At 36.0% G+C, this 14,174-nt stretch overlaps 1 protein-coding gene across 1 annotated transcript in view; it reads left to right on the top strand.

Moving 5' to 3' along the window:
• The window catches only part of LOC103608284 (structural maintenance of chromosomes protein 1B-like), a 63,956-nt gene that overhangs the window by 27,852 nt on the left and 21,930 nt on the right, over window positions 1–14,174 (top strand). Inside the window, 3 exon segments of the mRNA XM_008592731.1 lie at window positions 1,656–1,802; window positions 12,145–12,279; window positions 12,534–12,640. Of these exon segments, the coding sequence (XP_008590953.1) occupies window positions 1,656–1,802; window positions 12,145–12,279; window positions 12,534–12,640 (389 nt within the window).

Here is a 14,174-nt window from a genome sequence, read left to right as displayed (position 1 = left end):
TTGTAACTTTCTGATTGTATATTAACATTCATTATAATTTTATTATAATCTATGAGAATTAATTCTTTAACAAAATAATCAACGTACACATTATAAATAAAGAAAATGCTAACTCACAAGCACTATATAACCAGCATGTTTAAATGAAATTCATGTTCTTTTTACTAAATCTTGATCTCTCTTCTGTTCTTCAACTCAATTCTTGATGATACTGTTCCAGCCAAACAAAATCCTGTTTCCCCAGGGATTCTTTCCTGAACTCTACATCCAAACAACCCCCAGGCTCTTCTTATAATATATCCTAAATATTTCTGAAATCTTTTTTCTTTTCTTAACCCTCAGTACTATTGGCTGAATTTATACCATCATCTCTGGCCTTGCTGGACCAATGCATTTTCCAAATAGTTGCCAGAATGGTCTATCTAAAGCTCCTCTCTGTCATTTCTCTCTTTCTGTTGGGTTTCAATGTGTTCAGAGCCAGTCCTCCTCAGCTCCCTCTACAAACTCCACTAGTCCTCAGTGGAATTCCATCCACGTTCTTCCTCTGAGGGCTGCCAAAGATCTGGCTTGTCTACTAGCCTCATCTCTAAGTTGTTCCGTAACTCTTGCAGGAATTCCAAACCCTTTTATGTTCCTTCTTTGCCCTTCCCATCCCTGTGACACATGCACACTCATACACAATCCATTTTATGTATTCATGCCTTTCCCGCCAGCATGCCACCACTGAGCTTTCCCTGGCTACCTCCTGTCTGTGTCAGAGACAACTGCCTGCTCAATATTCCTCTCTACTTCTCCCTTACTCATGGACCTTGATTTCATTGTGTAGCAATCTAGGCGTAGGCACTGGATGTAAATGGTAGTCATTGCTGGGCCTGCCAGGAAAGCTTCCTTATAGGACCTTTTTACCGAGACTCTCCCTTCCTGTCTTCTTTCCTGAAGCACAGACACTATGGCTGAAACTCTACGAGTCATCTTGGACCTCACAAGGACTTTGAAGATTGTCATATAAGAGACACTGACATACACATATACACACATTACTAGTACACACAGTGCAGAGGTAAAATACGCTTTAATGACAACAATTTAGAAGCATGGAAGCAGTGGAGCCTTTCACTTACTCCATAAAGCACATGCTTACTAGCAGGACTATAAACTTCAGGCTGTATTATACCTTGACTCCATTTAAATTTTTTTATTGGTTCCAGTTTCAAATTCATTTTGGATAGAGTGATATTTTTGGTATCCTAAAATTATGAAGGCTATTTTCAAAATATGCCATTGACATATATGACAAGATTCCTCAAGATACAGGATTATGTAATGCGAACTATTTGGTACTGCATATAAGTATTCTTAGTTTTTACTTGCCAGTGTTGAATATGTTTGGAATTACTATTCAGCTTATTTCAAACCTTAGTAATTGCCACTAATTTGTTGTCTAGAATTGCTTTGGGCCTTTGTAAAAGGGGTTTTGTATTTATGTCTTGTTTCTTGGCTGGTGTCCCTTCGTAAACTACATACTTTGTTAGTAAAGCACAGTAAGTGGTTTTTCTCATCTTCAAATTTTCAGCTGTACAAATTGCCAGATAATATCCTTATTTTTGTCTTCTTTATGTATGCTTTTTCAAGGTAAAATATTTTTGATTTTACAGACAGTGGCTCTTGATAGAACATTATTTTTAAAATCTGGGGTGATCTCTGGAGTGTCAAGTGATTTAAAATACAAGGCTAGATGCTGGGATGAGAAAGAGTTAACGAATCTAAGAGTCAGAAGAAGCCAGCTAATCCAAGAGCTGAAGGTAAATCTATGTCATAAAAGTTACAAAATACTAGTGGAATAAGGGAGTGTGTTTTTAAACCAGGTTTGGGTTTTTTGGTAATAAAAGTTGCATGCCTATCATTTTAAAATATTCAAATGATGCAGAATGGAATAAAGTAAAAATTAATAATTATATATCAGTGATATTTGCTAAACACAGTTTGATGTTTAGCCTCTTGAAGTGTTCTCTGTATAAGCAAGTATATGTATTTTCCTAATTTCACTGCTTTAAAATATATTTTTGCTGTTTAAGTAGTGTTTGCAACAACCTTTTTCATTTATTGCCATAAGATGACATGTTTTAATTTTCATATATAGAAAGTTACTTTATTTTTTAATGAATTCTGCCTGGTATTTTATTTTATAAATGCTATTTATTTAACCAGTCTCCTATTGATTTGTATTTTGCTGTTCCAAATTGTGCGACATTAAGCATTCTTTAGAGATGGAGAATAACATAGTATCTAAGAGTATAAATCCTATAGCCAAGCTGCCTGGGTTTGAATCCTGACTCTGCCACTCACTAGTGGTATTACCTTGAGGAAGGTCCTCTTTGTATCTTAGTTGTCCCATCTGTAAAATGGGGACAATAAAAGTACGTAACATTCACTGTTATTATAAGGAATACATCAAAAAATTTAGATAAAAGACTGAACACAATTCCTAGCATATGAAGCACTCTATAAATGTATGTTGTTATTATATCTTTATTTGCATAAATCTATCTCTGAGGTGAATTTCTATAAGTGGAATACTTGGGTCTAAAACTATGTGTATTTAAAATGTTGATAGACAGTAGGTCGATTAGCTCAGCTGGTTAGAGTGCAGTGTTATAACCCCAAGGTCAAAGGTTCTATCCCTGTACGAGTCAGCCACCAAAAAATATAGATCAAACACAGTAGATATATGAATCCAGATGTCTCCTATTAAGCCAGACATTAATGAGATTTGAAAACATAATGCAATCTTACTAATATTTTCTGCTTTGGAAAAGTTATTTTTCACTTCAAAATGTTATTTACGTTAACATGTAATGGGCTTATTGCTGTTGTTTTAAATAACTAAACACATTTAAAAAAAAATATATATATATATAAATAAATAAAATGTTGATAGATATTGCTAAATTCTCATCAAAAGAAAACCTGTAGTAGAGTGTGCATGTCCCTACATTGCAGCACTGGGTACTAGCAAATATTTTAATCTTTGTCAATCTGATTGATAGAAAACTGTAGTCTAGTTTGATATTCATTTCTTAAATTATAACAGGTTGAACATTTCTTCATGTATCTATTGGTTCCTTGTAAGTTTTTCTTCTGTGAACTGTGTGTTTATTTTCTGTGCACAATTTTCTATTAGGTTGTTTGTTATTTTATTACCTATTTTAAGTTATTTATATAATGAGTAAATGACTCAGTCATATACTCTTATGTTGTAAATCTTCTATGTTTGACATTTTTATTGGCTTTATTAGGGTATAATGAGCAAACCTTAACAGTCACCTATTTTAAGTGTGGAATTGAATACATATTGACAAATGTATGCCATTATGTAACCACCACCACAATCATGATATAGATAATTTCCAGTACCCCACCCCCACACACAATCCCATTTTTGTGCTCCTTTACACTCAGTCCCCTCCCCTTAGGCCTGGGCAACCCCATCTTTCTGTCATTACAGTTTTTCCTCTTCTAGGCTTTTACTTGAATGGAATCATCCAGTAAGAAGTTTTCGCCCATGCTTTCTTTACTTAGCCTAGTGTTATTGATACTCATGTTGTGTGCATATCAACAGTTTATTCCTGTTTATTGCCAAGTATATGTTTGACACTTGACTTTATTCTTTTTTGTCATACATGTGTTTTTCATCTTTATGTATACAAATTTATTAATCTGTTATTACTTCTGGATCTTGTAATGTATCATGCTTAGAGAGATGTAATACTTTCTTAAGCCCAACAAAGAAATTTAATAGTGCTTCTTTCTATTGTTTTGTGTATTTAACATTTACATTTTTTTTTATTCCTTTGGAATTTATTTTGATGACTGGGGATCCAGCTTATTTTTACCAATTGACTTGTCATTTTATAAAAGTATCATTTGTTGAATATTGTATTCCCCCCCCACACTTGAAATGTCAACTTTAGATACTAAATTGATCGAATGATTCCAGGTTATTTGTTTTTCCTATTTAGCTTTCTTGTTTTGTGTATACAAATTTCCAGTTTCTGATTCAAGGACTGAATCAAAAACTACATTTTTGGCAAGGTTACTTAACATCTTTTATTCTTTTTCTGTAAGCATAAGACCACATTTTATGTTTTAGTCTAAGGTATACAAAATATACAGCTTTTAAAAATTTTACAAACTTAGGTCTAGGCACAGAGAAATTTCTGAGAAGATGGCAACTTGAAATGAATCTTGCATCCTATCCATGTCCATATTAAGTTCCTACCTGGTTTTGATTTGTTTGTTTGTTTTAATTTACTTTTTTATTATACATTCATTTGGGGTAAAACGTTGATTTTCAATAATTATGTAGAATGTGTGGTTGGATCAGTATAGTTAGCTTATTCGTCATTACAATATGAAGTCATCCTTTTTGTCCATTGAACAATTCCTCATTAGCCCCCTTTCTTTTCCCCTCCCCTCCTCTTTTCCACTTATAGCTTTCTAAAAGTTCAATGTATTACCATGATTGTTGTTTCTTTTTTCTTTCTCTCTGCCTCTCTTTATTGTTCATTTTTTTATTTATATTATATCAGCTCCCAGCTATGAGTGTGGTATTTCTCTTTCTTTACCTGGGTTGTTTAACTTAGGATAATTTTCTCCGAGCTCATCCATGTTGTTGCTAATGGCAGAAGTTCATTCTTTTTATGGCTGAGTAGTATTCCAATGTTTTTATATACCACAATTCCCTTATCCAGGCATCCATCTGTACACATTTATGTTTGTTTCATTGCCTAGATATTGTAAATAGAGTTGCAGAAAACATGGGAGTGCGCAGGTATCCCTTAAACCTGATGTTTTCCAAACCTCTGGATATATCCCTAGGAATAGGATTGCTGGATCATATGGCACTTCTCTCTGCAGTTGTTTGAGGAACCTCCATACTGTTCTCCATAATGGATGTACTAATTTACAGTCGCAGCAACAGTGTAGGAAGTTCGCCCTTCTTCACATCCTTGCCAACGTTTGTTCTTCGCTGTCTTTTTGATAATAGCCACTCTAACTGGGGTGAGATGATATCTCAGTGAGGTTTTGATTTGTGTTTCCCTGATGATTAATTCTGTTGAGCATTTTTTCATATCCCTGTTGTCCATTTTTATGTCTTCCTTTAAAAAATGTCTATTCAGCTCCTTGGCGCATTTTTAAAATGGATTGTTGTTTGCTGTAAAGTAGTCTGAGCTCTTTATATATTCTGTATATTAGTCCCTTGTCAGTTGCCTAGTTGGCAAATATTTTTTCCCATTGTATCGTATGTCTTTTCACTCTATTGATTGCTTCCTTTGGTATGCAGAATCTGTTTAGTTTGATAAAATCCCATTTGTTTATTTTTTATTCTGTTGCCTGTGCTTTTGGTGTGCTATTCATAAAATCATTGCCCAGTCCTTTATCCTGGAGCATTTCCCCTACGTTTTCTTCTAGGAGTTTAAAGTTTCAGGCCTTATATTTAGGTTTCTAATCCATTTTGAGTGGGTTTTGGTATATGGTGAAAGGTACAGATCAAGTTTCATTCTTCTACAAATGGATATTCAGTTTTCCCAGCAGCATTTATTGAAGAGATAGTCTTTTCCCCAATGTATATCCTCGGGGACTCTGTCTAAGATCAGTTGGCTGTAAAGATGTTGGTTGATTTCTGAGTTCTCTATACTGTTCCATTGGTCCACGTGTTTGTTTCTATGCCAGTACCATGCTATATTAGAGATTTGTAATATAGTTGGAAGTCGGGAAACTTAATGCCTCCAGCTTTACTTTTTTTGCTCATGATTGTTTTGGCCATTTGGGGTCTTTTGTTGTTCCATATGAATGTTAGATGTGTGTCTCATCTGAACCAAGTGACAGCTGGGTGGAAATGATATCTTGGGTTCTGGGGGAGGCTGCTCAGAAAAGCCCATGCAGGGCTTTGTCCTCTTCATCTGTAAAGAGCACCTGGGGAAGTATCAGGACATGGGGATCCTAAGGGTAAGTTAAATTTGTCCCATGTGGGTATGGCTGATTTTGAATCCCAGAAAGATAATTATTTGCTGCACAGGTAGGTTGTGGGGCTGCTGCTCTTTAGGGTGCTTTAATACCCAAAGTTGATCCTCAGTGGGCAAAAAATACATAAAAGGATCGGAGGTGTTCCAGGAGCCAGGCAACAACTTGAATAAAAAAAAATAAATAAATAAAAATAAAGGAGCTTTAAGGAGATTCAGTATAGTTTTGACCCTCACCCCAACCGCTCTTGCCTAAAAAAAAAAAAAAAGGAGCTTTAAGGAGATTCAGTATAGTTTTGACCCTCACCCCAACCGCTCTTGCCTAAAAAAAAAAAAAAAGGAGCTTTAAGGAGATTCAGTATAGTTTTGACCCTCACCCCAACCGCTCTTGCCTAAAAAAAAAAAAAAAGGAGCTTTAAGGAGATTCAGTATAGTTTTGACCCTCACCCCAACCGCTCTTGCCTAAAAAAAAAAAAAAAGAAGAAGAAGAATTATGACCTTCTGGAACTAAAAATATTTCTTAGCTACAGAATGAAGTAGATGATTTGAAATAGAGGATTTCTGTTGTTGACAACCAAATTAGCCATCTGAGAGACCAAATGGAAGAAGCATCTCAATGAACGGAAGAAAATTGCAAAGATAATGAAATCATGAAGTAAAGATATCTGCTAATAGAGACTTAGCGGATAGACTCGGGGAACTTGACTTGAGAATAATAAAATCTCAGAAGGAAGAAAAGGAACACATGGGAGAGGAAACATATTTTAAAAATAATTCTCTAATTTGAGAACGAATCTTAATATACCATTGAAAGGACACACTCAGTCCCAGGTAGGTTTGGTGAGAAGAGGCCCACCATAATGAAGATCTTGGTGTAATTCGTGATTGCTTAAGTTATAGAATCAGTGCTAAACAACCCTCCGTCACACTTTAAAAAAAAAAATTCCATAAAAAAATCAAGCTTATAGACTACAGAACTTGTTAGTACTGTGGAATAATAGCCACAGGAAAAAGGATTATAGCCCAGGATACCATTTACCTTTTAGGAATCTGCAGAGAAGCAGATTCAGAGACAATATCATTTACATACTCCATGTGACAAAGATACTAGAGAAAGTACTCTAAGCACCACATTAATTAAATTAGACCTAATTATAATAAATTAACAGTGCTAAACTAACAGCAGAACCAACATAATACAAATGGAGAGAGATGTAAATAAGTTCCACAGTACTCATCTGTGAAGATAGGAAATTAGAATACTCTAAAGATTGAATCTTGAGGGGTGGGAGGGTCAGAGGTGGAACCAAAGTTTAAACACAAGAACAAAGAGCAAACCAACAAAAATGAATGAAAAGAACAAAAAATGGAAGGAATAAAATTTTTGTGTAATAGACATTACAGTAAATGAATGGATTTAATTTTCCCATTAAAAGACCAAGGTTGTCATAGGTTAAAAAGCTAAATGTGTTGTTTACAAGAAGTCATCTTAAAATTGAATGTTGAAAATAATGGCATGAGTACCTGACAAATGCAAACAAAAAAGGAGTGACAATATCAGACAATGTGAAATTTAAAGTTAAAAATCCTTGTGTTGTATAGTACACTTTTAATAAAGATTTATTAAATGACTTGAACAAAGATGTTATGGAGTAAGAAACGAAGCTCTCCATTATAAACACACACCTCAGTATTTATACTGAGAATGTGTTTGCAGCACACAGCACCTCAGTATTTAAGTGAGAATACTTAATAAAGATAAAACTTATAGTGAAACATTTTATTGGTATGACTCAAAGTTACTCGCAGGCTTTTATGCTTTAGTTTCCTCATCAATAGAATGGGAATAATAATAGCACCGATTTCATAACCTTGTTAAAGGGATTAAGAAGGTTAATAGATAGAAGCTGAAAGAACATGATAAGTGCTCAATAAATGTGAAGTATAATGAACAATACCCATGAAACACTTAGAGGAACTGGTCACATGCTGACCGCAATGGAAACCTCAACAGTTTCTTAAACATACACGTTAGGTCCCCTTGATCATACTCCATGAAGTTAGAAATAGTGACCAAAAAAGTCTTTGCCTACATAGAAATTCAGTGTGCTTGTAGATAGTATAGGGATCAAGAAGGAATCAAGAGGCAAATCATAAAATGCCTAGAAAATGATGAATATGCCTCCTACCATTATTTTTGAGACACAGTAAAAGCTGCATCAAGAGTGAAATGTTTTAATTATTAAAGAAAAAAGATGAAATACAACGGAAGTTATTACGCACCTTAGGAGTTTAGAACAATCACAAAATGCCAAAAACATAAAAGGGAATTACTTTTCAAAGCTGAAATTAGTTACAACTCAGAAAAGGGACAAATGAATCTAAAAGCTGGTTCCTTTGAATGACTAATACAGTAAACTCTTTGCAACCCTAATGGAGGAAGGAAAAGCCAGAAGCAAACATATGTGATCAGGAATGAGAAAATTAAAAACCTTTAAAGAATCGTAGATACAAATAACTATATAGTTTAAAAATGGAAAACCTGGAAGAAATTATTTTCAGAAAATATTAATTACCAAGATTGAACAGAAAAATGTGGGACATTTGAAAAGACAGGCAGTAGCAGGCATTAATGTCATCGGCTGGCCCAGTCCCCATCCACATCTTCCTTTCTTACCAGCCTCTATTGTAGAATCTTAAAATACTAAGAGAACTTGATTTCCCAAGTTTCCTTGTGGCTAGGGGTGGCCATGTGACAGTTTAGGCCAATGAGATATAAATGGCAGTGTTACTGTTACTTTTTGCATTTTCGTGTACTTGACTAGAACACAGTCAAGAGGCCTGGAGCTGTAGCAGCACTCTTGCACCAAGAGAAAAGCAAGCAGGAGATAAAAGCCATTGAACTAAGAAACAGAGTGGGTGCCATTGTTGAGCAACTGCACCACCCTAGACTGCTTTTGTTTGGGGAAAAGAAGAAACCACTATATTTAAAACCACTGTTAGTTGGCTGATCTACCATTTGAAAAAGGCTTAAGGAATATAAAATGGTACAGCTGCTGTGGAAATAGGATGGTGTTTCCTCAAAAATAGAATGATCCAGGAATTCTACTTTGGGGTGTCTACCCAAACAATTGGAAGCAGGGTCTCAGGGGTATTTGTACACCCATGTTCATAGCGGCATTATTCATAATAGCTAAAAGGTAGGAGCAAGCCAAGTGTCCATTGGTGGACGAATGGATAAAAATGTGGTATGTACATGTGAGAACAGTGGGCTGGGGGAACGGAGAATGAGTAGTTTAATGGACTTAGAGTTTCAGGTTTACAAAATGAAGAGTTCAGAAGATTACTGCATGACATTGTAAATATTTAAACACTACTGAACTATACACTTAAAAATAGTAAAGGTTGGCCGGCCCAGTGGCGCAGTGCTACAGTGCGCCGCTTGAGAGCGCGGCGGCACTCCCACCGAGGGTTTGGATCCCACATACAGACCGGCCACTCACTGGCTGAGCGAGGTGCGGGCGCAACACCGAGGTTTGCGATCCTGTTGCCGGTCCCAGACCGGTACGGGCACGACACTGAGGGTTGCGATCCGATGCCGGTCATGAAAAAAGACAAAAAGGAAAAAAAAATAGTAAAGATAGTAAATTTCATGTTACGTGTATTTTACCACAAATTTAAAAAAGAAGACTCTGGGTTTATAGCTACGTGAGGTCTATGTGATATAATTCTAATGTTGTGTAAACCATTCTAGATCATGAAAAATATGGAAGCTTCCCAGTTCATTTGATAAAGATAGTATAACTTTAATATTAAATATTATAAATATACTAAAACACCAAAACTAAAGACTGACTTCCCTTATGAATATAAAGGCATAGTTTATATTTGTGCACCTAAAAAGGGAAATACATATTTTCACAATAGGAATAAATGTAAATATGAAGGCACAGTAACTCCATAAATATATGCAATTATCATGGGTCAATTAAGAAAAAAAATACAAAAGGAGAGAAATAGAGAGTAGAATAGTGGTTACCAGAGGCATCCTGAGGGAGGGAGACTGGGGACAGTGTGGTGGCCCAGTACAAAGCTACAGTTAGAGAGAAGGAACAAGTCCTGGTGCTCTAGGGTGATAGTAGCTAATAATATTGTATAGTATATTTCAAGACAGCCACAAAAGAGTATCCTGAATATTATAACCACAGAGGAATGAATGTCTAGGAGAGAGATAATGCCAGTTATTCTGATTAGAACATTGTACAATATGTGCATGTATTGAAAAAACAATCTGTCCCATAAACAGGTACAATGAATAAAAAATTTTAATTTAAAAAGAAAAGTATGTCTTATTAGAAGACATAAAACAACATAAAGGGAAGACTTGCTATATTCATAGGTTTGAAGACCTTCCATTAATATATAACTTGGATACAATTTTAATTAAAATACTACCAAGGGTTTTTTAATTGATAAAATGATATTCTAGTTCTTACAAGTGAATTTTCTTGAGACTAGTCAAAAAATATATAATAAAAGAGAGTGAGGTAGGACTTCCCCTGCCAGTACACAGAATACTCTGAGAAACCATCGGAATCTAGTTCATGTAGTATTGGCATAGAAATGGATAGATAGCAACGCTGGGAATTCCAGAAGTAGAGCCCAGTATATTTGACAACTCTGTATATAACAAAGATGACTTTTCATTCAGAAGCAAAAGGATAGGTTATTTAATAAATGGTATTAGCACATCTAGAGAAAGAAATTTTGTGCCTCATCTTATGAAATATAAAAATTCGAGATGGATTAAAAGATGAATGCAAAATAATTTTTAACTGAGGATAAAAGCCATTGTGTGCATTTTTTTAAAGATGACCCGTAAGGGCATCTTAACCCTTGACTTGGTGTTGTCAGCACCACGCTCTCCCAAGTGAGCCACGGGCCGGCCCCTATTGTGTACATTTTTAAGCAAGTTTTCAATGAAGAGCATAGGCTGTATACTATAGAAGAACACTTTGCAAATTGACATGAAGAAGACATTATGATAGAAACACCTGGGCGAGGGATAGGATTAGATAATTCAACGAAAGAAGAAATCCATGTGGTCAGTAAACATAAAGAAATGTTTTATATAGAACAGAGTACTTGGGAATACAAATTAAGATTACTTTATGCCTATCAATAAGATATGGAAAATAAATACATATGTAAAATGCTTATTGCAGGCAGAGATGTAAGGAAAAGAGTACTCACATTAGTTATAGAAATGTGAATTATTACACCTTTTGGGAAAGCAATCCAGTATCAGCCATTAAAATAAAAACGTGAATACATTTGACCCACAAATTTCACCCAGGGAATTTATTGCATGGAAATAAAAACACCAGTACTTGAGGGCATACGTACAGGTATGTTGTAATACTGTTCGTGGTGGCAAAAACCTGGAAACAACGTAAATGCCCATCATTAAGAGAGTAGTTGAATAATTCTTGTACAGTCACTCTCCGGAAAAATATGCACCCATTGAAAGAATGAATTTAGAGCTTCATCAGTTGACTTTTGTGAGTAATTGAATAAGAAAAGTAAAATGCAGAAACGCACTATCCATATGATTCTAAATTTGCAAAACAAGCCTGAAAAACAAACACAGATAGGTGAATATATATATACCTCGCGTACTTGTATGTCATAAGGACTTGGAGTAAAAATACAGAACATGTACGACGGAGTTAATGTGTTTGAGTAATAAGGGAGGAAAGGGAGAAGGGAATGGGGGAAGCAAGCACAAAGACAAGGATGCCTGGAAAGTTAGGCAGTGAGTCACGCCATCCTGCTGATGCTATTTCTCTGTGTTGAAGGGAACACGTCCATTCCCCGTTCTTCATTTTTCATACCTAGCCCTTTCCTGTTGGAAAGTATATTAGTTCTTTGAGGAGTTTATATGGCTTCTTCGTTATTCCAGATGGCTAATGTACTTAAACGCCTGGTCTCTTATAAGAAGGAGGGGAAGTAGGGTGTTGTTTTATGTACAAATTAGTGAATTATTACACGTGAAAGCAATTTGAAAAGAGAAAGTGCTTTTCTACTGTAAAATGTTCCTATATTTCTCTTCTTTTTTTAGGATTTAATGAAGACACTCCACAAGGAAACAGATTTAAAACAAATACAGTCTCTAGTACAAGGAACTCATGCACGACTCAAATATTCGCAGAGTGAATTAGAGATCATAAGAAAGCACCTTGCTACTTTTTACCAGGTACTACAGACTTACACAAAATGTGATGGAAATTAGAACGACAGCAGAGTTTCAGGAATTCTGTAGATAGCATCATGTACTTTTTAGATACTTTCCCTTATGATTGAGGTTATATTATTGTCCTTTAATTATTTTTATGGTACTTAATCTTGTTATCCAACTATACTTGAATTCCTCTTAACTCATGGATACCTCTTTTATTCTAAAAGACACCTATCATGCATGTTTAAAAATGTTTTCTCCTTTGATATTAGGAACAATCTCAGTTACAAAGTGAACTACTAAATATTGAGTCTCCATGTACTAAGTTGAGTGAAGGAATCAAAGAAAGACAACAAAGAATTAAAGAATTTCAAGATCGATAAGGTCTTAAATGTTATTTATTATTGAATGACATACAGAATATAGTTCGAGACCAGATACCAGATTTAGGACTTCTTGAATGTGTGCTAAAGCAAAGGATGATATAGTTAACACTGTCCTATCAGAGACAACACGTATGCTAAGTTTTATTGGTTTGCCAAATTAGTTTCCTTGCATCTTTTGCGAACCACTGTTGCCCATCTTAAGAGACAGTGACCAGTGCATACACCCTTCTGTTCAACCTCTCGTTGCCCATTGGAAAAAATAGTCTCTTCATTTCTCCCACTGTCCTTGACACCAGGAGGGACAGAACTGTCATTCAGGGCCGAGCCCGTGGTGCACTCATGAGAGTGTGGCGCTTGGAGCGCAGCAGCGCTCCTGCCGTGGGTTCGGATCCTATATAGGGCTGACCGGTGCGCTCACTGGCTGAGCGTGGTGCGGCCGGTCTCAAAAAGGACAAAAAAAAAAAAAAAAAGAACTGTCATTCAGGTTATCTTTTAAGGCTCCTCAATTACTCAGTAGTTATTTTTTTCTAACATCTATTAAATGCCAGGCATGGTGCTTGACTCTTGGGGCAATAAAGATTTGGTTATCTAGCTTCTGCTTATAAAGTGACAGGAACTTTCTAATTTAATTTATTCCCCAGTTGGTTATCTCTAATCTTCCAAGTGTTATTTGTCAGATCATGACTCTGTAACTTCCACCCACTGCTTTTAGTTCTGCTTTTATCACATGATTTGAAACCAGACTCATGCGGCTCTTTAATGATCTCTTTTCAGCTTAAATATCCCTAATTTCTTTTATCATTTCACATTACCATGCATTTAAGGCCAGTTTTGGTAATCATCCCCTGGAAAAGGCTTCCTTCCCACCCCATCCCCACATGCACTCTTGTTTGTCAGTGTTCAGAAGGGAGCATAATGTCAAAATATTTTCTCACCAGTACAGAGTATCATGGGACTCTGTCATATAATTATAACTTTCCATGGTTTGGATTATCTACTTGTGCTAATTGGATCAATCTAATGCATCAATCTTATTACATTTATATTTAATGTACATTCAACTAAAATCTGAAAGTTCTTTTTTTTTTTTTTTTGTCTTTTGTCTTTTTCCGTGTCCGGCAACGGATCGCAGCCCTCAGTGTTGCCCCTGCACCGGACCGGGGACCGGCAACGGGATCACAAACCTCGGCGCTGCCCCTGCACCTCGCTCAGCCAGTGAGCGGGAACCGGTCTGTATGTGGGATCCGAACCCTCGGGCGGGAGCGCCGCCGCACTTCCCAAGCGGCGCACTTATCCAGTGTGCCACCGGGCTGGCCCTAAAATCTGAAAGTTCTTAACATGTCCTGCTGTTAAGACAGATTCCTTTCATCCTATAATTGTACATAAACTCAGGAGTTTAAAAATATTTGAGCTAAATTTTATTTTGTTGGATTTAGCTCACTCCAGTTTTTCAACATCTTTTTTTTTTTTGTTTTTTTTGTCTTTTTCCATGTCCGGCAACGGATCGCAACCCTCAGTGTTGCCCCC

This window comes from Galeopterus variegatus, unplaced genomic scaffold (genome assembly GCF_000696425.1).
Source record: "Galeopterus variegatus unplaced genomic scaffold, G_variegatus-3.0.2 Scaffold8249, whole genome shotgun sequence".
NCBI classification, from domain to species: domain Eukaryota; kingdom Metazoa; phylum Chordata; class Mammalia; order Dermoptera; family Cynocephalidae; genus Galeopterus; species Galeopterus variegatus.
This window is presented reverse-complemented; position numbering and strand designations above follow the sequence as displayed.